This window comes from Cololabis saira, chromosome 7, assembly GCF_033807715.1.
Source record: "Cololabis saira isolate AMF1-May2022 chromosome 7, fColSai1.1, whole genome shotgun sequence".
Classification (NCBI taxonomy): Eukaryota; Metazoa; Chordata; class Actinopteri; order Beloniformes; family Belonidae; genus Cololabis; species Cololabis saira.
Window position 1 is genome coordinate 37,736,562 of NC_084593.1, and position 26,910 is coordinate 37,763,471.

General features: G+C 42.2%; 4 protein-coding genes across 4 annotated transcripts; 3 read left to right on the forward strand and 1 right to left on the reverse strand.

Annotated features, from left to right (window-relative positions):
* The first annotated feature begins 3,480 nt into the window (after positions 1-3,480).
* On the forward strand, positions 3,481-5,338 carry LOC133447662 (protein Wnt-8a-like). Its single transcript, XM_061726387.1, has 6 exons — positions 3,481-3,539; positions 3,646-3,679; positions 3,830-3,968; positions 4,168-4,293; positions 4,404-4,546; positions 4,640-5,338. The coding sequence occupies exons 1-6, from the start codon at positions 3,481-3,483 to the stop codon at positions 5,192-5,194; spliced, it is 1,056 nt and encodes a 351-aa protein (XP_061582371.1). The 3' UTR covers positions 5,195-5,338.
* Positions 5,339-5,892: 554 nt separating this feature from the next.
* On the forward strand, positions 5,893-7,449 carry LOC133447663 (protein Wnt-8-like). The gene is made up of 5 exons (XM_061726388.1): positions 5,893-5,919; positions 6,003-6,132; positions 6,386-6,514; positions 6,658-6,800; positions 6,892-7,449. Exons 1-5 carry the CDS (start codon positions 5,905-5,907, stop codon positions 7,447-7,449), a joined length of 975 nt encoding a protein of 324 aa, XP_061582372.1. The 5' UTR covers positions 5,893-5,904.
* Positions 7,450-19,539: 12,090 nt separating this feature from the next.
* Positions 19,540-21,292, reverse strand: syce3 (synaptonemal complex central element protein 3). The gene is made up of 3 exons (XM_061726065.1): positions 21,160-21,292; positions 20,310-20,461; positions 19,540-19,614 (listed from the first exon to the last, which is right to left on the reverse strand). Exons 1-3 carry the CDS (start codon positions 21,266-21,268, stop codon positions 19,540-19,542), a joined length of 336 nt encoding a protein of 111 aa, XP_061582049.1. The 5' UTR covers positions 21,269-21,292.
* Positions 21,293-22,702: 1,410 nt separating this feature from the next.
* Positions 22,703-24,840, forward strand: foxi3b (forkhead box I3b). Its single transcript, XM_061726389.1, has 2 exons — positions 22,703-23,505; positions 23,620-24,840. Exons 1-2 carry the CDS (start codon positions 22,905-22,907, stop codon positions 24,186-24,188), a joined length of 1,170 nt encoding a protein of 389 aa, XP_061582373.1. The 5' UTR covers positions 22,703-22,904; the 3' UTR covers positions 24,189-24,840.
* Positions 24,841-26,910: the final 2,070 nt, after the last annotated feature.

Below are 26,910 nucleotides of genomic sequence, written 5' to 3' on the forward strand. Positions count from 1 at the left end.
AGTGTCCCCCGAGTTTGCATGTGTTGCTTTTCTCTATGGTGCTCCACCAGTAAGTCCTTCCTCCCCTGCAGTAATCTTCCTGTCAGAACCTCCTCATCATCACTTTCACACACACTCAGCAAGCACAGCAGCCAAGTCAAGAAGCTGCAGAATCAGCAGTCAACTAACTGTAGAAACATTCTGACATATTCACTGCAATGCAAACCCTGCCAACTGAATCACTTTGTCTTCGTTTGCAGCTATCGAGCAGGAGAGGAAAGGCGATGCCACACCTTGACTGGAGCAGAAAAGGAGCGGGAGCTGAGATGCCACAGCAAAAAGCACTTTCTTTTGATTATCACAGTATTCATTCTCTTTCATTGTCTTCAGAACAGGGTGCTCTTGAGCTCCCTAGGGTGCTATAAGGGTATTTGGCATTCTCACATGGGGGCTCTCTTACCACTCTGAAAACGTCAGCCTGCGTGCCTGTCTTGTTCTGTTAGCCTACAGCTAACATGTCTCCAATATTGCCAAACCGGGGCGAGGTGCAGTGATAGCACCGGGTGGGAGGCAGGCATACAGGCTAGGGGGAGGTGGGGGTTGTCCAAAGACTTTGGAGCAATTAAAGTCAACACATGTGGGATGTTTTCTTAATAAACTTTTTACTTTTCTTTTTTGAATAAATGTGAAGACATGGAAACACTATGCGCGCGTTTTGCTGTGTCATTTATTTGCAAAATACACAAAATATCTTGTATGATGAGATGCAGAAGCAGAACGCAGAATCTATTTTACAGAATATAAATCTCCTAATATCATTACTTTAGGATTTAAGATATGTATGTCATATCTAAAGCAAAAATGGTTAGGCCTATTACAGTATCACAGTATATAAAATGCAATCCAAGAGGCTTATGCTCAATCATCACAACTATAAATTGCTAATATATCAGATTAAAAACCATAGAACTGATTGTCTTCCACAGTTCTGTAAATTTTGAAATTTTACTTTGTCCAATAAAAACAATATTATGTTCAGAATCACAAAACCTTTCCGGTAACAAATAAGGAACTAAAAGTTAAACTTGTTCAATTAGCAACTGATTAAAAATGCAGCAATTTTCATGTCATTTAATTATTTTTATTAATTTTTTTATCATGGATTACCACAACTTGATTAGATAAATAGTTTTAACCCCAGTGGCTTTCTAACATCAGGGTAGTCATGTCATAAGAGTCTAAATGATTACTTTGTAAGACAGGAATAATTGTATTTATTGTCCAATGTATTTATTTATTTAGTTACGTTGAATTTGAATAAACAAATGCCCTTACTTAAGTTTTAAGCTATGTGGGCAAAAAAAGCAAAGCTACTGAGGTCTGAAGTGGGAGTTTTCAACTGTTTTGTTGGACATTCCTCCAACAGAATTTACATGCATCTAATTAGCCTCATTTTCCACCTTTTAACTGATTCTACTGAATTTATACACATTTTTTTATGCATTAATAGGTGATGACACAACTTTCTTTTTAGTGGCTTATGGACTATTATCTGTTTATAGACAACTATTACATAATTCCGTTACAAACGCTGTTTAAACTTGGGTGTGAACGCGCAGCTGTCTGAATTATGGTTCTACGTTAAAACGACGGCGTAGCCCATGGCGTAGGTTACGCGGCGACGCGCACTCTACGTACACCGTACCGCGTACCCTACGCCTTAGCCTTGCGTTGGTGTAACGCAGAACCATAAATCGGCCTTAACAGCAAGGTGTGACGCGCATGTCTGGCTGCAGCTGCTGATGGCGTCTCTGCTCCTGCCAGCTTCCCTCCTCCCGTCAAATCTGTCACCTTCTCTCTCACCTCCACAAACCCTCTCTGGGCTGGCTAATGTGTCTGAAATTACGAGATTATTTAATTACCATTTTTAACAAAGGCCTATTGCAAGAATATTACAGACTAATTCAATTCCAGCCAGCGATTCAATCAGTTCTTTAAAAAAGAAAAGAAAGGATTTTTAACAACATTGTAGGCTATTTTATTATTCATAAGTACCATAAACTAAGATTAATGTTGTTAAAGTCTTGAAAATAACCCTCTAATGGACGAGCGTCTTAGTTATCCTTAACAGTTTCGGACTTTAGAAATCGCTTCACGGAGCTGGATGAACCATTGTCTGCTGTTATTAACCCAACCGGTGAAAAATGATCCTCTGGTTGAGCACCGATTCCCAAGTACTTATTTGAATGGGCTTGTATTATTCTCAGCCTGATGCTGAGGGGCTCTAAGTTTCAGTCTTGGCGGAAAATGAATGTGGGTGATATCTAATTAGTGCGGATTATCCGCACCCCCGGCTCTGCTTTGTTCACAGAACCTCGCCCAGTCGCCCGGCTTTTGTCCAGCAGGCTGAGTGAGCTGTTGTTTTACGGGATTTTGAGTAGCTTAGAGGGGATTTGACAAGTGTAAGCGATTTAATTCGAAAAAAGATAATGTTAATCATTACTGCTAACTTCTCTCACATTAAATCACAGCAAAAGTATGAAATGACAGAAACTAGAAATTGATGAGTGTCGATGATGGCATTGAGTATGTGAAAAAAACAAACTCGAGAGATAACTGCAGAAGTGAAATACAGGCTTTCTATTATACAGTTCCAATGTCAATGCTTTTTTTTTAATTCGGTCAAAAGTAAAGAGTCAAAATAAAACGCACCATCGGCTATAGCAATAAAATGAGTGCCCACTGCAATTAAATGTTTAAGACAATAGATCCTATGTGTTTATGCTCTTGTAAATTCCAGACTATTTTCACACCAGCTTGTTTCCCATGGATACGTCTATTATCCTATTATCATGACGATGCCAATTTCGCCAATGTGTGAGGCAGTATTTACATGACTATATAGGGTCACCCCTGAAAAGTTTGATGGCTTTGTAGTGGCTGCGTCCCCCTGCGACACCGGTACCACGTCTCAAACGCTTCAACACAAGCAGCCTCGGGGTAGCATTCACTATATCCAACCAATATGACTGAAATCAATGCTTTTTAACTATATTTAATGTGTTTAGGCGCGTTATTTATTATACAGGCCTTCCCACCCTCCATTAAGGAATGTGAGAAAATAGCTGAATTTAATATTTTGTCTTGATGTTAATAAACTATTTTTCCTAAAAATGTTAAAATTCGTGGGAAAGTTATACAAGAGTCCGAGCCTGGGAACGACAGGTGAATGAGTGAGGGGTGGGCTGTTTAACTGTCTGCGTCACGTCTTTGAAGTGCCCTTACGCACCGACGGCTCCTATTTGTCTATAGGACGCGCGCAATTAATGTTGTCATTGACACATTTTCACAGTGAACCGTTACCTGCACGACAAATCTGTCAATCAAGGGGGTCGAGCATATAAATATCATGTGAGGTGAAGCTGCGGAATCAGTTGCTTTCCCCTCGCCAGGAGCACACATCTGGAATAGCACACACAGGCCACTGCAGGGACATCTGCCATGGCACCGCATCTTCTCACTCTGGCCATACTATGGCATTTTCAGATGGCAACCGCTTGGTATGCTGTTTACCTTTGGATTTCCTATTTACTTTATAGCCTGAATGTGTTTGCTATTGGTATCATGAGGTGATTTTAACACGGATATCTTGTTTTCTTTTAACAGGACGGTGAATAATTTCCTGATGACGGGACCAAAGGTAAATATGAGATGCGTCGTGTGTAAAACCTTCCCAGTGGCTCTCATATTTAATATTTAAAGATATTTTGTTTTAATTCCACATTTAATCATTATAAGTTGCCCTTTTTATTCACTTGAGTTGAAAATGACTCTTTTTTTTTTCTTTAAGGCCTTCCTGACCTACACCAGCAGTGTGCAAATAGGCGCACAGAACGGAGTACGCGAGTGTAAAAACCAGTTCGCTTGGGAGAAGTGGAACTGCCCAGAGACTTCGCTACAATTATCCACCCACAGCGGCCTTAGGATGGGTAAGATTTTTATTTTATTTTATTTTTTTAAAGACCCCAGCATTTTAATTCAGTTTATCCCTGCTTATATTCCCAAAGGTGTCCGCTTTGCGCACCGGAGCTCTTTTTACGCAGCCATATATGGTGCCAAACTGAATAAAGAGTAAAATAAAAACACAAATGAATAAATAAATCAAAGTTCGCCTGTTGTGCATTACAGCCACAAGGGAAACGGCTTTTATGCACGCCATCAGCGCGGCCGGAGTGATGTACACACTCACCAAGAACTGCAGCATGGGAGACTTCGACAACTGCGGCTGCGATGACTCCAGGATTGGCCAGACAGGTACAGATATGACTTTTCCATCTGCAATTAAACCAAACCAACTAAAGTAGATTTTCATCAGTACAATTAAATAACTAATACGTTCATTTCTTGATCTGTTTTACTTTCAGGGGGCAGAGGCTGGATCTGGGGGGGCTGCAGTGATAATGCAGCGTTTGGCGATAAGATTTCCAAACTGTTTGTGGACGCGCTAGAAGATGGGCACGACTCGCGCGCGGCAGTCAATCTGCATAATAATGAAGCGGGCAGACTGGTGAGATTTGAGTTTCCAATCATTTTTTGAGGATGTTCACCCCAAAACGGTGCAGGATCTATAACTGAATGTTTCAACTCTCCCTCTTGGCAGGCAGTCAAGGCGACCCTGAGGAAAGCATGCAAGTGTCACGGAGTGTCCGGGAGTTGCAGCATCCAGACCTGCTGGATGCAGCTGGCCGACTTCAGAGAGGTGGGCGCCTACCTGAAGATGAAGCACGAGCATGCCAAGAAGCTGGGGGCCGACAAGAAGCCTGCGAGGGCAGGGAACCGGGGCGCCATCGCGCACTCTTTCCGAGGCATCCCCAAAACGGAGCTTATTTACCTGGAAGATTCGCCGAATTACTGCGACAAGAACCACAGCCTGGGAGTGCCGGGGACTTTGGGACGCGAGTGCCTGAAGGGAGACAAGAACGCGTCCCAGTGGGAGCGGAAGAGCTGCCGCAGGCTGTGCAATGAATGCGGCCTCAGAGTGGCGGAGAAGCGCACTGAGGTCGTCAGCAGCTGCAACTGCAAGTTCTACTGGTGCTGCACCGTCAAGTGTGACAAATGCACACAAGTTGTCACGAAATACTATTGCACGCGTAAAGAAGGTGGGAAGAAACAGCCAAATAAAACGAAGCGCAGGCACCGTGCGCGCCGGGAATGACTTTTGACTCGGGACTTATCAATCATTTTTTAGCTTTATGGATTTTCCTGCAAATGACTCTCGGTCTGAATTGAATCACCGGAATAATCTTATGCACTTTGATCTTACTGAATGGATTCCATACAGACTAAATCAAATGATGTTTTTGAGGACTCAAGTCCCCTCCAGGGACCCATTATTGGAGATGCTTGGCCGAACAGTTGGATTTGACTTCAATATGTTCAATATGTGAATTGTATTTAATATTTTATACTTAGTTTTTATCTGAAAGTGTTACATAATAAATATATTTATACAATTACACGACTCAGCCACGTCTGTCGATGGAAACGCTCTGATTTCATTCTGTACCCCGCTGTCATCCAGCCTGGGGAAGAAGCACCGTCCTTTGAAGTGCGCATATAGGCGTTTCCTGACCCCGCCGCCCAATCAGCGTCCTCTGGCCTCCGGAACAAAGAACAACACTTCCATTTGTTCCTCATCCAAATATAGAGGAAAGCTGACGCGCACCGGGCCAAAATACCGACCTCTGCAAAGGATCCAAAGGAAAAAAAATGGTGCATTTATTATTTGGGCTATTCTTTATATTAATCAAACAGTACCCTGGACATGCTTGGTAAGACATGCGCATATTTACATTTCATTAATGTGGAGGAGACCCATTCATATAATTATTTAATCCGTCTCACAGGGTGGCCAGCAACTTTCTGATGACGGGACCAAAGGTAAACAACATCAGGGTTATTTATTGTTGTATATTAGTCGCCCAAGAGGTCAGAGACCTTATGTCGCATGTTCCTCCCTGCAGGCCCATCTCACCTATGCGAGGAGCGTGCAGGTGGGCACGCGGAGCGGGGTGGAAGAGTGCAAACACCAGTTCGCGTGGGACAGATGGAACTGTCCCGACAGCGCAACCCAGCTGAAAGGACTGAGACTGGGTAGGTTTGGTGTTTTTTGCTGCCCAGAATCGTGTGAGTTTATAAAATCCCCCCATTCAATGAATGCGTATCCAAATGACTTAATGCTGATATTGCATTCATTTCTGACCCTTGCGCAGAATAAAAACCCCTCTTTAAATCAAGTGGGGATATTTAGTCTATTAAGGTCTCATAGCATGCATTCCTATAAGCATATTTGACATGTTCTGTAATGTCTCTCTTTCTTTCTTTGATATTCCCGGGGCTTATATAGCCACAAGAGAAACTTCGTTCGTCCACGCCATCAGTGCAGCGGGGGTCATGTACACTCTGACCAGGAACTGCAGTCTGGGAGACCTTGAAAACTGTGGCTGTGATGTTCCAAACAATAATGGAAAAATAGGTGAGGATGTTTCCCCTGTTTTCTATAAATAATTTTAAGGACTTGAAACTGTGCAGGCTACCGTGTATTTGATGTCAGGGAAGTTATTGGGTAACTTTTGAAGCATGAAGTGTATTTTTGATCAGTTAATATTCTGTGTGCAGGTGGTCGAGGTTGGTTATGGGGGGGCTGCAGTGATAACGTGGATTTCGGGGAGAGGATTTCCAAACTGTACGTTGATGCGCAGGAGACAGGACAGGACTGCAGAGCTGCTGTAAACCTGCACAACAACGCAGCTGGACGGCAGGTTGGTTATTTTTGAGACAAAAAAGTATTTATTCGTCTTATTTGTTTGCAAGAGAATTGCTGTAAACGAAATACCTTATGGTTTCCAACAGGCCGTGAGGGCGACACTGAAGCGCGTCTGCAGGTGCCACGGCATGTCGGAGAGCTGCAGCGTCCAGACCTGCTGGACGCAGCTGTCTGACTTCAGGGAAATCGGCAATTACTTAAAGCTCAAGCACGGTCAAGCTCAGAAGCTGGACGTGGACAAAAGGCGCATGAGGGCCGGGAACAGCGCGGACGCGCGCGCAGCGATCCTGGACGCGTTTGGCACCATCGCGGCCTCGGAGCTGATCTACCTGGAGGACTCCCCGGACTACTGCCGGAGGAACAGCAGCCTGGGCCTGCAGGGCACCGAGGGAAGGGACTGCCTGCAGCCCGGGGACGGCCTGGGCCCCTGGGAGAGACGCAGCTGCCGCAGGCTGTGCCACGACTGCGGCCTGCGGGTGGAGGAGAGGCGCACGGAGGTGGAGAGCAGCTGCAACTGCAAGTTCCACTGGTGCTGCAAGGTGAACTGCGAGAACTGCTCCCAGGTTATTGTGAAGCACATGTGCGCCAGGAGGGACGCCGTGGACGGCCACGGGGTCAGGCGGAAACACCGGGGACCCAAATGACAATAAAAGAGGTTTATGTATTTGTAATCTTACTAAATATTTGCACTTTTCATTTCTTTTTTTTAATGTCTCCATGTATGAACTCAAATATATATTTATGAATGTTTCTTCCCTTGTTTAATAATAATAAAGATATGCCCATGCATGAACGCTTTTTGCATTTCATTCAATACCTCGAGATCAACTAATCGCTACTTATCGGGACTACCTTTGTGACAGAACTAACAAATTAGAATGAGAAGAGTACAGGGCTGAATACACTTAACAGAGGATTACACGACTAACACGGTGCATCTCCCACCTATCCAAGGTGTTGATCCAGAGCTGCTCCAGCAGCCCCTTTGATGTGAGTGTGTATTGGCTTCATTAAAAGAGCAGCGAGCCTTTTGAAAGACAAATTAGGAAAGCATTTCCAACACAAGTGGAAGGTATTTGCCCCAGTGACATTCCTCGTCTGTGTCACATCCCACAAGTGATGCAAATGCAGCCCTTTACATCAAAGCGCAACGGGAAGTGCCTTGACGGAGCTGATTCGGGGTTTTATTAAGCATATATCGGGTCACTGCTCTGCAACTACGAGGAGACGCTTCTGATGAAGCCAAATTCCACCTAGAAAGAAAGTTGATTCCCACATCTGTAATTTGAAAGTAATTAGATCTAAGAGGACCCCCCTCCCTCCCCTCCCAATGCCTGAAGGAGTCATTCATCCACTTCCTTCTCTCCTCTCGCCCCCTGTATCTCCAAAATCTTCTTCTCAGCTGGACGTGTCATAAATCTGACATCCTCCGAGCTACATGACAGATGGTGTGGATATTTGACTTCTTCAGGGGGTCCGTGCCCGTGGGCATTATAGGGGGTGTGAGTTTAACATAAACCGCCTCTGCTGGAATGTTTCCCTCCCTTTTATAGGCCAGTTACAGTATAGGTAGTAAATACACATGAGAGGATTCAACCTCAATTATCATTGAGCAGATTCAGATTCAGAAGAACTGTGGGAAAAGTAGTTAACCAAAAAGGGATTTTATATTTTCACATGTTTCTATGAATTAGACATGACAACACCTGAGCAATTCATATATAGATAAAACATACAGGACTGTCTCAGAAAATTAGAATATTGTGATAAAGTTCTTTATTTTCTGTAATGCAATTAAAATACATACATCCATACATTCTGGATTCATTACAAATCAACTGAAATATTGCAAGCCTTTTATTATTTTAATATTGCTGATTATGGCTTACAGTTTAAGATTAAGATTCCCCAGAATATTCAAATTTTTTGAGATAGGATATTTGAGTTTTCTTAAGCTGTAAGCCATGATCAGCAATATTAAAATAATAAAAGGCTTGCAATATTTCAGTTGATTTGTAATGAATCCAGAATGTATGACATTTTGGTTTTTGTAATTGCATTACAGAAAATCACAATATTCTAATTTTCTGAGACAGTCCTGTACTTGATATGCTCACAATTCACGTTTTCAGTACAAGAAGGAACTAGCAAAGCGCTAAAATACCCCAAAAATTTAAGCAAAAGATACACACATGACTCCTTCCCATTTGTCTGTTTAGATGGGGTTGTTGTGTGTTTCCCATGATGCCCCGCTGAGCGTTAATGAAGGTTTCACCCCTCAGCTATCCGGCCCTTATCTCTGCTCTCCGCTGAGTACATCCCTACTTCCATATTGGTCCCATATGATGCTGCGGCTGGGCTTTGCTCCGCAGGTGGGATGCTCTGATGCAACCTCCTGCATATGTTGAACACTTTCTGCATGAAACAAAGCCGGTGTCTCACCTGCTTTGTAATTACACCAGCTTTCGTGCCTGATGCAGCATAGTCGTGTCTTTCATGTGGGGTAGGGGTGGTGAGGGAACTCTCACAAGGACCCCCTGAGGAAGCTCATAGAGTCTCTCAGACAGGCCTGGGGGTCTGAGAGGATCTGAGTGTGATTGATCACCTCCACTCCCAGCTGCCTTCCTCTATCACCTGGGTGTGAGATACCGGGAGGCCTGACAGGGGACGGGCTGCTGCTGGGATACAAGACCCAACACAAGCTCACTTACAAATTAGAGAGGAGAGGTGCAGAAAACCACTAAATGACACACATCTCTAAGAAGCTATACAGGTACAGTATAGGCTCATGTTCCAAATACATACAGAGCTCATTGATTTAGGTTTCATGTTGTAAGGCAGGTAAAGAGTGATGCAGAGTGGTCCAGTGAACCCCTTACTTTTGTGGATCTGTTACTGAAAAGAAGCCAGCATGTGTCTGACTAATGTTCCCTCAAAAGAAAAGGTGATAGCAATGAAACCACACCGTATAACCGCGTGTGCTCTGTGGCTGTAGGCGATCAACACCCTCTGTCTGATAAGGTGCACTGGGACAAAAAGAAAAACACACTATGCACAGCTGCATTTTAAAGTAGCGTGGCTTCAAAATATATTTGACTGAAACGGACAAAAGAAAAAAAATGTTAATAGCTAAACTGCAAAGATGGTCCTTCCATGCAATCAAACGTGTAGCTTTTAGGATATCAAGACATACAAGGTGGTGAGAAACATGGCTAATGCATCGGAAAACTGGAACATGACAATATAAACCGTCAAAACACTCTCTCAGGAAGAAGAGTAAATAAGGCTTTACTCTTTATGCAGAACAAAGCTCCAAGTTCTCCTTTGTTTGAGTCGGCCACTACAGGCCTGAAGTGAGAACCAAATAAAGACCCCATCATCTGACTTAAACCCTGCTGAGATCTTGTAAGCCCTTCTCAAACGAGAGACTTACAGTGAGAGAGAATACAAAACATGCCTTTGAGTTGCATCTGCAAGCCATTGATTGAGCAAAGCTGAACATCGACTCCATGGACAGGGGGCTCGTTGCTGGTAATGCTGAAAATAAGAATATCCTGATCACAGACTGTTGTCTGTTTGCAGACGGACCAGAAAAGTGTAAGAAATACATCATTTGTGCACACTTGTACATCAGTCTGAGAACGTTGTTTTCCTTTGCTTTTATTCTTGTATTACATGGACTAAGACAGTTAGTCATATAGAAAATGAGACACATATTGATAATTGTGATTTTCCTCATAACTGCACAATGTATTTAAATCATATATTGAATTCAATACATCTGGCTTAATCAATCTATGAGCAAACGTGTTATGTACATGGCATGCACTAAAAGATCATTTCCAGACTGAAAAAAGAGCTGACCCACTTACATGAAGTGCTTCAACTGATTACAAGTACATGGATCCAGTCGATCTGGTAAATAAAACATGGAAACTTGCAGTATGTTCACTACTTTTTATCTTATGTTTGAAGCACTTAAATCATCTGCTCACGACCAGTTGAAGTAATGAATTTAAGAGGGTCTGCAGGGGTTTGGGGTCTTCAGCCAGCTCTCCAGCTGTGACAGATGAAGGGTGGTGCATCTGGAGCAGAGTTCATGGTGCTTTAGGATAACCCTCTCGGGAACAGACCGAGAGAGACATGCTGCTCCTCCACAGTCTGTGGACACATATGCTTCTCCATTATCCACAGACTGAGGAGAAGCACATGTGAGCATGGGCCCCGCTACAGAGGTCAGTAGATGTCTGCCCCATGAATCAGTAGCCACGTTTGACTGATCTGGACCGGGCGCGTGCAGGACACAGGACAGCTTCAAGCTGGTGTTCCCCAGTTATGTGGCATTGTTTTGAGTGAGCTCTAGTGCCATCTCCAAATTGAAGGCCAAGGTCCATACAACAGGGAATGTCAGAGACAGGGGGCAACCGTTTCCTCAGCACTACTGCAGGCTGTCTTCTACAGATTTGCAGTCAAGGTTTGCAGGATGATATAGCAGAAATCTCTCTACCCAGACAACCAGGGACAGACTGCATACAGCCAACCTCAGGTCTCATATGGCTGCTAGGAGCCCATACCATGACTGCATTTCCCCATCAGGCGTGTTTGCGCTGGTGTCGTCATCACGTACACTAGAACCTGAACACAGAGGAACGTTATGTATAGGAGTCCAGGTTCCGCCTACGGCAGTTGGATTATTGGGTTAAAGTGTGCAGAAGACACGGAGAATGCTATGCTGATTGCTGCACTGACAGAGTAACATCTTTTGGTGGAGGCAGTACGATGGTGTGGGGAGGCATCTCCCTTACAGGAAAATTGAGGCTCGTGATCATTGGAGGTAATCTCCATGCAGAGATATCGAGATGAGATCCTGCAACCGGTGGCAATCCCATATCTCCACAGTCTGGGACCCAACTCTGTCCTCCAAGATGACAGCACTTTCCCCAACAGAGCAGGCTTTATCAGAGAACACCTTCATAATTTGGGAGTAGAGAGGACGGAAAGGTCTGCCAGCAGCCCTGACCTCAACCCCATTAAACACTTGTGGGGTCAGCTTGGGTGTGCTGTTCAAGCCACAACCACGTTGGCTGACTTGTGAGAAATGCTAAATGAAGAATGGGATCTCAGAGCAGTGTGAGCCCAGCATGAGGAGGCACCAGGCTGTTGTGGCTGTGTATGGTTCTTCCACACACCACGAGGCTCCTTTTTGCTGAATGGATCAATTGTTAAATTGCCAATATATATTGTCACTTCAAACTTCAATCATCTCGCCCACCAAAAGGAAAAAAGGAAAAAATTGCCATAGAGGATTTGGCAAATTTTCATCATCCCACAAATCCATAGGCTTTACAAACGTGGCACCCCTTAATAGGGAAATAAAGCAGTTTTCCACCAGTATAAGATTTATAGCAAGAAGCATTGTTACAACAAACAAATAACCTATAAGGCACAGTTTCGTACTTGTTTTGCTAAGTTTATATAATATATATATATATATATATATATATATATATATATATATATATATATATATATATATACAGTATATATATCTTTGTGTTCCCCAGCCTCTAAGTCTGCAATTCTGCTACAATTACTCGAAACCAGCAAATACTATAATACTTCTAACTGTATCATACTGCTTGTTTGCCTAAGCATATTCATGGGATTACTTCTTAATATCAAAAATGAAAGCCTTTCGTAGAAGCTTAAAATAAAGCTTTTTCTGTATGTCTGCTGAGTGTACAGCTAATTGTACAACAGTATGTTTATTTTATTTGCAGGTCAAAAACACAGTCAACAAGGTAAAATAATGTTTCAGTTCAATTATGCCCCCCAAATCCAACTCCATCTTCGCTGTGGCCTGAAAGTGATGTTTTGAAGTCTCCTCCAAGACTTTAAAATCTGGTGACGTCACATGTTTGATTTTCTCATGTCTGGTTTTGAACCTGCGGTCGTTGGATGGAGTTAGGGAGTCGAGGTGGGCTGGGTTTTTTGGTCCAGATGATTCCCCGAAAGGCAGCTGGCGGTGCCTGTACAAGCTGCCTGTTGAAAAGCGGACAGCAGATCTCCAGTGGAGGATTGTACACGGTGCTATAGCCACGAACAGATACAGAGCGCACCTTGATCCGGAGCTGGGGGAGGGCTGTCCTTTCTGTGGGCTTTCGGAGACCTTATCACTTTTATTTGTGGAGTGTGCACGGTTGTCTGCCTTGTTTGACCTTTTGAGAGGGTGGTTTCAGGGTTTTGGGCAGGTTTTTTCATTTGCCTTGTTTGTTTTTGGCCCTAAATATTCAGCTAAAAGGAAATGTGTTCATGTAATGCTGAACTTTATCTCGGGTGTTGCTAAACTGAAACCAGCTTCAAGGTGCCGGCTGCTTGGAGCCAGTGCTGGTTCTGAAGGGGCTACTGAAGGGGCTACCGTTTGAAGGTTGAACACTCCTACTATAAGATGATGGACAACATGATGGCCTTCAACAACATGTGGACTGTTGGGAGGGTGTTGTGCTCTGTGGGGGAGGATGAAGAGCTGCTTTTCTTTTTTTTTTTTTTTTTTAATTATTTTTTTTACCATTTTTTTTGAGCAGGCCGCATCTTTTCACCAGACAGGGTGGGGCTTCTCCGGCCGAACGTAGCGCGTGGAAGGATCACGTTATTCCAGCCGGATCCTCCCCACCCCATCTGGCGCCCCGGTTGGCCAGAGGGGGCATGTATAGCCCAGGACTGTGTGCATGTTTTTGTGAGGGTAGCTCACATTAGCTACCCAGGGGAACACGGGGAGAACATGCAAACTCCACACAGAAAGATCCTTTCACCAACCCCACCCAGGGTGTGGTGCTGAAGTCATGGGGGAACCTTCTTGCTGTGAGACCGCTGCACTACCAGCTGCGCCACCGTGCCCCCTAAGAGCTGCTTTTCAATTTCTGATCCAACAATAATTTTCTGTGTATATTGATTATTTTTTGTATTAGGACCTGCAATGGTGGAATAAAGGGATTTTGAAAACCAAACCAAAACCATGTCTGAATGCTAAGGATCTGACCTGGAACCAGTTTTCTAATTTGTAAACCCAGCACACAACAAATGGATAGGGGCAGGTTTCCCTGGTTCAAATATTAAGTACAGTATGCGCTCCTCATTTATCATGGGACATCTGGATGCTGGATGTTGCCAAACGTTATCAATAATGGCCACAAGGGGGCAGCACTGTTATGACCACTGACTCATCTAGTGCTCCTGAAACAGGAGCCATTCAGTCTACACGGGGAAAATTACATAGAAAAGCTGTCAAAATTTTGTAAAGGTACCACTCTCGTCTCTGGTTGTCAATTAGATTAGTAATTAATTAATTAGACAGTATTTAGTCTCATGTTTCACCACAGAGTAATCTCAGCTGCCAACACATCCTGCTTAGAAAAGAACTGAACTTCTGCCAGGACAAACACGTTTGAACAGAACAATGTGACATTAAAGTGAAGCCAGCATTTGCACTTATGCAACTGAAACAATAGACAATAAAAGCCTTAAAAAGTATTGGGAGTATTACTTACACAACACGAGCGCTATTGGCGGCGAAACAGCAGATGGCGACGTTGTAGAATAAATATACAGAACCTCGTTTCCACTACTGTCACCCAAATACTTGCTTCATTTTTAAGAAAAAAGAAAAAAAACGAATTCACTGCAATTGTTTTTGTTACATATTTCCCTAATAACAATTTAAATAATATACATTGGGTAAAAAAAGTATTGAGTCAGTCACTGATTGTGCAAGTTCTCCTACTTAGAAAAATGAGAGGTCTGTAATCGTCATCATAGATTCATTTCAACTGGACAAAATGAGAGAAAAAATATCCAGGAAATCACATTGTAGGATTTCTAAAGAATGAATTTGTAAATTGTGGTGGAAAATAAATATTTGGAAAATAAAAAAAGTTCAACTCAGTACTTTGTAACATAACCGTTATAAAGTACATAACCATAAGCCTTCTCCAGGTCTGTACATACTGTGGTGCTTTGACCCGTTCCTCCATGCAAAGCAGTGATGTTTCAGGTCTGTTTTCGGGGTGAGATCTTGGTGGAGCCCCAGATGGAGGGAGATTATCAGTGTCTTGTATGTCTTCCATTTTCTAATAATTGCTCCCACAGTTGATTTCTTCACAACAAGCTGTTTACCTATTGCAGATTCAGTCTTCCCAGCTGGTGCAGGTCTACAATTCTGTTTCTCATGTCCTTTGACAGCTCTTTGGTCTTGGCCATAGTGGAGTTTGGAGTGTGACTGTTTGAGGTTGTGGACAGGTGTCTTTTATACTGATAATGAGTTAAAACAGGTGCCATTAATACAGCTAACGAGTGGAAGACAGAAGAGCTTCTTAGAGAAGAAGTTACAAGTCTGATGGCCAGAAATCTTGCTTGTTGGTAATTGACTAAATACTTATTTTTCACTATAGCTTACAAATTAATTATTTAAAAATCCTACAATGTGATTTCCTGTGATTGATTAAATACTTTTTGCCCCACTGTATGTCATACTGCTTCCAAAAGTTGGCACATTTTCCAGTTATTAATGGCATATATCCCACACTTTGGTCAAAATATAACCAAGATCCAGCTCTGCAGCTCCCTTATCAACCACAACTTTACAGCTCTGTTCATGGCAGCCGACTGCACGGGCTGGAGACACCCGACTCCCCTCTCCTCTTCCACGGGCCGTGCTTATTTTGCAATCATTGTTACAGCTTTGGACTCTAATCCTCAAACAGAATGACACATGTACAAAACTAGGTGATTCAAAATGAAAATGCACTGAAAACAAACCAAAGTATTTATTTTCTGTTTATTATCTCACTACAAATGTTTGATGGTGAGTTCAGGGTTTAGAACCGGTGTGGAGGTGAAGGTGGCCAGCTGTCATAGAGGTGAACAAGGTCTAAGGCTGGATCCTTCTCCTTCTGTAAAAAAGACAAATAAATGGACCTGAAACTGATCATTTACAGGACAGCGGTGTGATATGTTTGTGTAAACGGTTTTGTATCTTGAAGAACGGATCTTTGATGGGGACAGTCAGCTCAAAGAGCTCTGAGCACCTTCACACTCTATTGCCATTGTAAGAATGAGATGTACCTGCTGGATTCTACTGCCCTTACTTTTTAACAACTGGTGCTTTTTATTATTTTACCTCTTTTCTTATCATTTTATTTCATTTTATTTGTTATTTACTGTTTAATTGTGTCTTGCCGCTGTTGATGTAAAGCAATTTGAAGCCTAGTGCTGCTTAATCAAGCTTTACAACATTATGAACTGTAACCAAGGCGATGGTGTCAACAATCTCAAGTTTAACCAAAAAGCAGTTGAAAACTAAAAAGTTTTCTGATAGACCAAACTGAAAAGTTCTCATCTTGCCTCAGGGAGTGTTTGAAGCTGACTCACGCTGCGCTGCATCATCAGCTCCTTGTCATCTTTCGTGTGTTTGGTTTTTGAACACATACCGGACAGATCCCTTAGATCATCAAGTAAGAGTCTCCTCATCATACCCAGAATTCACACTAGATCTGCTCATGGTGCTTTCAGTCACTACTACACTCTCTGGAGTTCCTTGCTGCAGGAACTAAGGTCTGCTCCAACAGCCCTCTTTCAAAAGCAGACTAAAAACGTACCTTTTTGCACAGGCGTTTGAGTAAATTCTACATGGTTGGCTGAGTGATCGCACTTTTGTTAAAATTGAATTATTGTTGTTATTGTTGTTTTTCTCTTGACATACTTTTGTCTGTTTCTGTAAACCTGTAATTTTGTTTGTTTATTTATGTATTTGAGCACATTGAGTCCATGCTCATCGTGTGAAATGTGCTTTATAAATAAATTTGACAATTTTCACCTGTTTCAGGTACATTTTCACTTGAAATAAGTAGGAAAAATCTGCCAGTGGGACAAGATTTATCTTCTCATTACAAGCAAAAAAATCTTGTTCCACTGGCAGATTTTTCTACTTATTTCAAGTGAAAATCTACTTGAAACAGGTGAAAATTGTTGTTTTTTCCAGTGATGAGTCTTGTTTTAAGTGTTATGAGATTTTGTTTACTAAAATGAGACATTTTAACTAGAAATAAGACAAATATTCTTGTTAAGATTTTGAGTTTTTGCAGTGATCCATTTTACTTATCCTGTGAAGGACAGAGTCATATTGATAAGTTCAGAAAACTGTTTTTTATTGTTGTGTTTTGATGTATTTGATGTAAGCCCAGTGGATATTTAAAGCTTACAGAAGGCTGCATTTAACTGCTGCTATGTCATTCCTGCAGTATTTCTGCAGGTGTTTTGGTCAGTGCTATTATTTGTAATATATTATATTATTTGTAATCAGCACAAATTATCTGTCCCCATATGATAAAATCCACCATCCCCCCTGATTTTTTTTTACAACTCGAGTACTGGTTATAGACACAGCGCTGCTGCTGCTCATGGATGCCACCGTCCACAGCTCTGAAGGGAGCTCCTTACTTGGTTTGTCTGCTGCACCCTGCGGGGCTTTGACCAGCACCAGCCCCAGCACCAGCACCAGGCTCGCTGCGGACTCTTACATTCATATTCCTATATGCTAATTTTCACATGCAAATGATCTTGCTCCTTCTAGGAGCCTCTGAACAAATGTCACAATTTTCAGAGTCTCAAAAGGTCATTTTGTTCTTATTTCTACCGTCGCTGTCTTTAATAAACACTGTTTGCATGTTTTTTCCAAACGACGTGCCTCAGATACGCGGGATTACCTCTGTTCCTCGCGTCTCAGTCGCGGGTCAGGCTGAGGGCTGCTGCTTCCCCGTCTCTGACATTTTCCTGAGAAACGCCAGCTTCTCAGGGTGGCCAACGCAAACAATCAGATCGCATTGCTTCAGATGGGTTCGCACTGCCGGCAGAAACAGAGTATCTCGTGTCACAGATGCCTCAAGTCAAACCCAAGTGTTATTACGCCTCAATCCAAACAGCCAGAGCGAGAAAAAATGTAATAGTATACCCTGTCTCTACCAATTCTCTCCTTTTATTTCAAACTGCAGCAGTATTTCATGTCAGACTTTGTAAATAAACCAACATCTTTGTGTTGACTGTTTCCCTTTCATGTGCCCATATCTTAACAGAAGAACAGAAGCTAATTAAATGCCACAAAATAGTTATTTAATGTGTAAAGTTTATACAATTATGTTAAAAAAACACATTTAAGAATGTAAACGTCGGCAGAAGCATGAAGTTGACAGCATTCCTCACAAATAAAGCCAACATTATGTATAACTGCTATGTCATGACTTGGTAGAGACTTAAGTAAGAGTATGTCAGCTATGTTTACATTATGCATCCAGAGTTTTAAACCTCGTAAGTCATCGTTATAGCTGAGTGAGACAAATTGGCATATATTATTCTGGCTGTAAACCCAGATCTGTCCCCTGTGGCAGACTAAAAGCTTTGACATCACAGCGTCGCATCAGAAGGACTTATGGACAACCATGTGTGTGAAATCCTTCAGTTACTCCTATTTACCCATCAACAAAACCCAATCTGACAGACGAGTGGCATCCTGTGAGTCTGGACTGCAGACAAGTGCACGCCAGGCTAAGCTGGTGTATCTAATATCCACGTTTCACTATCTCATTTTGAATCTGGGACAGCGGTTTAGCAATGCATATAGAAAACGGATGCTTTTTGGCAACGTAGGGGGTGAAAAGTAGATGGCTGAAGATAAACGGTCAAAAACATACAGGCCAGCTGATTCATGCTGTTAGACAGGGAGTCCAGCCCTCTCAGGATGTTTTCCAAGTCAATGCAGGCAGAGGAAACGGCTCGTTCTGCCTCCTTCTCTGTATTTTCCATCTGGAAAGTAAAAACATATTCATGCATATTACATGCAAACAGGGTTATGCCAAGTATCATTTCAAAACTGTAGACACTTTATGCCATTTTTTTACACTCCCAAGTCAATATGCACTGAATATTTGCACTAGTTTAGCAACCTCAGATAGGTTGTTTCTATCTCTGCATTATTTAATTTATAATCTGTATATACTGTATTTACTATAATACTTTCTGTTGCACTTCTGATTGGATGCCAAACTGCATTTTGTTGCTCTGTACTTACAGGACTGTCTCAGAAAATTTGAATATTGTGATAAAGTTCTTTATTTTCTGTAATGCAATTAAAAGAACAAAAATGTCATACATTCTGGATTCATTACAAATCAGCTGAAATATTGCAAGCCTTTTATTATTCTAATATTGCTGATTATGGTTTACAGTTTAAGATTAAGATTCCCAGAATATTCTAATTGTTTTCTTTCTTTTCTTTTTTTTCCTTTCTTTCTTGTTTTTGTAATTGCATTACAGAAAATAACAATATTCTAATTTTCTGAGACAGTCCTGTATGTACACGTGTAATGACAATAAAGTTGAATCTGATCTAAAATATAAGTCAAGTCTGGTGGATATTATATAAGTTTAAGTTCTGCACAAAAGAACAAAAGAAGACACAACAGTTGGAAACTGAATATGTTTATTTAATACAGCATGCTAAATGGATCACAACACTTCCAAAAAAACAAAACAAATGAAAGGCAAACTAACATCAAGTCAGTGACACCAACAGTCGCTGAATAACTTAGTTTTAAAGCAGGCAGATGAAACTTGGAACATTAAACTTGAAAAATAGTGCAACATGTCACGATTTCATCTGAAAGCAGACACTTGACGTCCTGTTTTTAGGTGTGTTGTTTTGCAGCAGTCCCGGGACAGGGGTCCGAGTCCGGCTCCTGGGGGAGCTCCAAGCAGGGCTCCTGGGGGTCATAATAACAGTAATTATAACACTATCACATGCTGTAACAATGCACCTTCCAACAATAACCATGTCTGCCTCATTCTGCTGCACCTTTCACTTCTTCAAAAATTGTATACAGGACTGTCTCAGAAAATTTGAATATTGTGATTTTCTGTAATGCAATTACAAAAACAAAAATGTCATACATTCTGGATTCATTACAAATCAACTGAAATATTGCAAGCCTTTTATTATTTTAATATTGCTGATCATGGCTTACAGCTTAAGAAAACTCAAATATCCTATCTCAAAAAATTTGAATATTCTGGGAATCTTAATCTTAAACTGTAAGCCATAATCAGCAATATTAAAATAATAAAAGGTTTGCAATATTTCAGTTGATTTGTAATGAATCCAGAATGTATGACATTTTTGTTTTTTAATTGCATTACAGAAAATAAAGAACTTTATCACAATATTGTAATTTTCTGAGACAGTCCTGTAAATGTTATTTTATTTAGAGCCGTCATTACCATGTCTACCTCATACTGCTGCACCTTTCATTTTTTTAAATTGTATATATGTTAATAAGTGCAACATTTGTTGATTTGCCGTTTGCTATTTATAAAACTGGGTACAGTGAGCGAAATAAGCGGAGTCAAATTCCTTGTCGGGCAATGTTCAAACTTGGCCAAAGCTGATTCTGATTCTGACCTGGCCGGGCTGCTGGGGGGTCACCTGGCAGGCCTCTCCGTAGACCGCATCTCTGCACCGGCGGTACGCCTCCTCCAGCTCGCGCATGCGCAACGCCAGCTCTGGCCGGGTCCGCAGCTCCACCATGTCGTACGTCATCCAGCTCAGCTGCACTGCAGGTGCACAGGCAAGGCAAGTTTATTTATATAGCACAATTCAACACAAGGTAATTCAAAGTGCTTTACATCAACATTAAAAGCGGCAAGACATAATTAGACAGTAAATAACAAATAAAATGAAATAAAATTATGAGAAAAGAAGGTAAAATAATAAAAAGCACAAGTTGTTAAAAGGTAAGGGCAGTAGAGTACAGCAGGTTTAATTTAAGAGTACACTTCAGTGAACAGTAATGTTTTTAACCCTGATTTAAAGGATCTACAGTTGGAGCAGACCTCAGGTCTACAGGAAGTTTGTTCCACCGGTGAGGAGCAGAATAACTGAACGCTGCCTCACCTTGCTTGGTTCTGGTTCTGGAACCACAACAAACCAGATCCAGATGAACCTCAGGGGTCTGGGAGCTTCATAGGAACTAACAGATCCAGAATGTATTTTGGTCCAAGACCATTCAGGTCTTTGTAGACCAGCAGTAACATTTTAAACTCTATCCTTTGACTCACTACAGGTGCACAGGGAGGGAGGGCTGCATGGATCTGATGCTTTTCACGGGTTTACAGTCCTAACTGTTGTCTGAATTATGGTTCCGCGTTACATCGACGGCGTCGCCTACGGCGTAAGGTGCGCGTCGCCGCGTGCCCTACGTCGTAGGCTCTGCGTTGATGTAACGCGGAACCATAAATCAGAGTGAACCCACCTGACATGTTCTCCACGTCCTCCGTCATCCTCTCCAGATCCGCGTCCAGCTCCAGCGTGTCGTCTCTGCGCGTCTTAGGAGGCGCCGGGGAACTAGACAAGTCCGCCATCTAACTGACTCGCGAGTGTACCGACCTGTTTAGTGGTCACACGAAAGTTTTTATCAACCAAAACCAAAACCGTCCCGGTGGCAAAGGTGAACGCTTTTAAACGGAGGCAGTCTGGCGACCGTTGGCGCGTTAGCCTGCCTACACGGAGTTATTCTGTTAAAACCCCACATTACATTATTTATGTGGGGTTAATGTGTATTATTTAAAGTTTAATACGTATTATTACTTCCAACTCACCTCTTGGACTCTGGATTAGGTCTTTTTGGAAATCCAAATTTTCTTGATAATTTGAAGCAGAACTACGCATGCGCACCGTCGACCAATTACGATCAAACATTACGTCTTTATTTATTTGACAAATTCCCCCTATTTTTGTTTTAGCTCTGTTAGGTTTGGATGGATTGAAGTATTCACATATAGAAATAAATAATCAATACATTTAAAAAGTAGCCTACATTATAAAAGGGAAAAGAAACTCATAAATTAAGCTACTTAAAAAAATAATTAAAGAATAAATATAATTGAGAAAACAAAAACTGGTGTAATTCAACATTTATTAACATTTTTCCCCAGTCAATACATTTTCCTCTAATTTCATGGCATATATTGGTGGTTCACCATTTATTAAAATTAAACTGTTGGATCTGTTTTTGGTGGAAACATTACTTTATTGTGCACCTGTAAAGCTGTGAGCTAATCCCTGACACACTTTTTGTTTCCTTCTTTTATTGTTATTGATTCATTTTTCTGGTATGGCCTTTATGAAAATTCTCCAAATTTCTAAAATAACATTTTCATATAAAAATAATAAAAAGAAAAATGTTTCCAACAATGATTTAATGGAATGCTGTTGCATGTTTTCAGCACATTTTCTCTTTTTAATGATTATTTTATTTATTTATAAATAACGGAGAATGCCAGTGTGTTTTACTATTAAATGTTCTGAAATGTAATATTAGAAATATAAAAAAGAAAATATCGATCAAAATTCTCACAAATTATGTCACTGTAACTTTCATGCTTTCATGATAAATTGTCCACAAGAGGCGTAGCGTATAGGCAGGAAAAGTTATTTAAAGAAATGGAACAAATTAATAAAACAAAATATGAATAGCCTGAATAGGTTTACGTCTAATTTCAGTTCAACTGTGCATCTAAATTATCAACCAGAAAATAAAATCAGTTTATTTTTTAATAAATTATTTCAGTTAAATTATTTCAGTTTATGCTGAACTAGCTGCATGAATGGAAAATTATTTTAATGGAAGTGAAGAAAAACCCTGGGGGGACTGAACTAGCTGACAACAGGAAAAAAACGAGAGAGAACCAGGCAGACTTCTCACCTGAGAAAACAACCAATCAAGTTCTACAGGAGGCGTTTCCAAGGGAAGAGATAAAGCAGGTGTGACAGGTGACACTTTGACATAGCGCAAGGGCAAACAGACAAGAAAGGAGTGAAAAAGAGTAGCCTCAGACTTTAAAGCTCAAAAATCGCAGGAGCTCACATTGAAACGCCTACTAAAGACTGGAAAAGAGATTTTTGCCAGGTGAGAAAATCCCCAGTTTGCGATAGAGAGGACGGACGACTAAAGGTGAAGACTTAAGAGGTGGCTGAGGTGAGAGAAGGAACCGGACAATGTCTTCGTTTGACACCCAGAGCCAGTCTCCTCCTCGGTGCGGCCCACAGTTCCCGAGCCTGGGCCAGGAGCCCCCTGAACTCAGCATGTACGGCGACTGTTACTACCCTCCTCCCTCTCTGCCGAGTCCTCAGCGGACAACTCCAACCACCTACGACCTGGGCGACTACACCAACTCACCCCCGAACCCTTACCTGTGGTTTAACAGCTCGGGGATCAACACGCCGTCGTACCTGTCGACGACCAGCCCGCCGGGCAACCCCGGACCCCCCTTCGTCCCCCAGCACTACGGCATGCAGAGGCCCTACCTGGGCCCGGCTGGACACGGAGGTCCGGGGGGAGAACTGAGCTGGTTCAGTCTCCCATCTCAAGAAGATTTGATGAAGCTGGTCAGACCTCCTTACTCCTACTCGGCACTCATCGCCATGGCGATCCACGGAGCCCCCGATAAGAGACTGACGCTCAGTCAGATTTACCAATACGTTGCCGATAACTTCCCCTTCTACAACAAGAGCAAAGCGGGCTGGCAGAACTCCATCCGGCACAACCTTTCCCTCAATGACTGCTTCAAAAAAGTACCTAGAGACGAGGATGATCCAGGTAATATTCAAATATCATTCTGTCTTTTTTTATCATATGAAACCAACAAGTTCTGACAAGTGAAAAATAGATCATTTACATGAATTCGAATCTAAACTGAATCTTCTTTCTTAGGTAAAGGCAACTACTGGACGCTTGACCCAAACTGCGAAAAGATGTTTGACAACGGAAACTTCCGCCGTAAAAGGAAGAGGAAGTCGGACACCCTCTCCGGGGGCGACGGCGGTCCGGGGGCCCCGGAGTCAGGCGACAGCGAGAGGGGCAGCCCCAAGCATCCCTCCCTCAACATGTCCCCACCACCGGAGAGAATCCCCTCCCCGTCCCTGTCGGGGCCCACGCCGTGCCTGAGCAGCTTCTTATCCGAGATGTCTACGGTTTCCACCGGAGCAACGAACGAGGTGGGGGGCGACGGCCTGAGCAGGCCGCTGCAGATCAACCACCCCTTGGACGGGCCCCACAGAACCACGCAGCCGGGAACCTTCAGCACCTACTCCCCCAACTCCAGCGGCTCCGAGTGGGGACCACAGGTGCCGGCGCCCCCCGTGTTCACTTCCTCCCCCACCCACTCCTCTCTAGGCTACTCCAGTCCCATCCTCAGCCAGTACAGCGGCTCCAGCGGGCATTTCTACCCAGCACTGGGCTCCACGGGAATCATCTATCACCGCGAGGGCACAGAGGTTTAAGAAGACTTTCGTAGGGAGAGGGGTTGCGTTTGAAAAGACAGTTGAGCCGTTCACCCTGTCTGATCTTACTTTGTTTAAGAAATGTTGTGCTGAGAAAAAACAACACACAAAGAGGGAGAGGGAGAGAAAAAAAGGGTATGTTTGCGCTGACGGAGACAGTTGAGATCAGGAAAGCGTGTGACGCCTGACTAGAACGGCTTTGATTCCCACAGGAACGGCTGAGTCAGCTGCAGCCGCCTCGGACTGTCACTCCCTGGAACTGCGGTTAGCCTCCCTATCAGATCCTCTGTCAGCTTTTATTCTCCTTAAGCTCGTCTCTATCAGATCTTACTCATTATTAACAGATCCCAGTTCTGATCTGCTGACATCATGCCATTCCACACCACTACTCTCTGATGGTATCGCCCTAACGACGCTCACACAGCACTATTAGAGGGGTGGTTAAATTACACCGATCAACATGTTAAAAGTACTTCCAAAGCTTAATAAATGTGATTAATTTACAGTCTAAGAGTGTGATACAGGTGGTAACGATGCTTTCTACTGTACATAACGCTTGTGTCTTGGTTTGTTGGTACTATTACTGCTTAAAATGGATTTGTAATGTGTGCTACATTGGTGTGTGTTGTGTTTTTGATATGAATAAATTGTTTGAGAGTAAAAGTTTCCTGCTGATTTATATACGCAAACAGTTGGTGGGACAAACACAGGGGGGTGGGAGGGGGCCAGGGGGAAAGGAAAGTGAGACCACAAACAGCAGTAACAGACAACAGTGGTGTCAGGAAGGCGGTGACCAGTAGCGGGGAGCCTGCATGTAACCTGATCTCTGTGTGATGGATTGTTAACTGATTCTCCTAAACAGTGAAAGTCCACATTCCCATGCTGTCCTCCTTTGCTACACTAAACAACAAAAAATCCCGGCCTGCACAGTCTGTTTGCAGACACTGCTGACGGGATGCAAACAGCTTTATTAAGGGACTCGTCGGGAAAAGGGAAGCGAGGATGCTGTTGAATGTTGAATGTTGTTGATGCAGCCGAATGAAGAGCAATCTAACGGTGCAGTTTACCAGCCGTTGGTTCATATTCGCTCCACGACTTTCACCACGACACAATATCCAAGAGGTTAAAAGTACTTTTTAATCCTGCACACAGACACAACTCTGCACTGTAAAAGTAAATTCAGTGTGTATTTTCTTTTCTAACTGTCACCCAAGCAGAAATAATCTAGAAAAGGGGAATTTTATAGTTTTGAAAGTGCACATAAAGACAAAATAAGGTAAAATGTGAAAACTGGAAGTAAAAATTGCAGAAAACTGCTTTAACATGTAGTTATCCACTTAACTGATTAGTGATATATTTTGTCTTGTCACATATAATCCATACAGAATATCATTTTACTGTACAGGACTGTCTCAGAAAATTAGAATATTGTGATAAAGTTCTTTATTTTCTGTAATGCAATAAAAAAAACAAACATGTCATACATTCTGGATTCATTACAAATCAACTGAAATATTGCAAGCCTTTTATTATTTTAATATTGCTGATTATGGCTTACAGTTTAAGATTAAGATTCACAGAATATTCACATTTTTTGAGATAGGATATTTGAGTTTTCTTAAGCTGTAATGCATGATCAGCAATATTAAAATAATAAAGGCTTGCAATATTTCAGTTGATTTGTAATGAATCCAGAATGTATGACATTTTTGCATTACAGAAAATAAAGGACTTTATCACAATATTCTAATTTTCTGACACAGTCCTGTATATTGTATATTATCAGTACTTATCCCGTCAACAGATCTTCATTGGAGCGAAAAGATTGTTAATAGCCATTATTTACAGTTAAATGACAAAAATGAGCTGAAAAATTGCCAGTCATTTCGTTTCATTTCACTGAGCTCATTCTTTCATCGCTTTGAGTGTTATTTAAACAAATAAAACCCCTTTTACTGATGTTACCCTTAGGCCTTTATTTACCCTGAAACACAGGCAGCATGACAGCCATTTACACTAAACACAAAAACAAAAGGAAAGAAAGGGAAAAAAAAGAAGACTGACAGTGATAATGCACTTCAAGTGGATCAAGTGGAATTTAACATCTTGGCACTCATAACAAAGTGTCTTACAGGTAGGAGGTCACTGTGGGGGAATTTGCATAACTGATTTCAAAGCCAGTGATGAGCCAGCATTTGGATGGATCATAAACTCTGGCTTTACTCGTTTCTCAGATTTGCGAGCGCGTCCGACGTGACCCCGCGAGAATCACACTGTGCCAAAGTCTCTAGAAGTCACTCAGGACTGGAGTCAGCAGCGGCAAGTTCATGAGCGAAAAGGATAAGTCCTCCAACAGGTATCATGGTTCCAGACCGGATTAGAAGATTAGGGAGCAGACAGTGAGCAGGCGAGACAAAATTAATCCATGTAGCTCAGCCTGATTGATAACTGTAGGTCAAGTAGGACAGAAAGCCTTAAAAAAGCAATGGCATAAGTAATACAGTGCATAATACATGCACAGCAAGTATGAGTTTTAAAATAGATGCAAAATCAACAGTAAAGATACTACACACATGTTAGCGTCAGACTCTAAGAACAGTGTTTTATTAAAATATTGGAGCTGAAATTGAAAAAGCACAGTTCACATTCAGGCCAGTCTGTCGGTCGGTCGGAATAGAATTAGAATGTATGTGTATGCGTATGTAGGCGTATATATGTATAT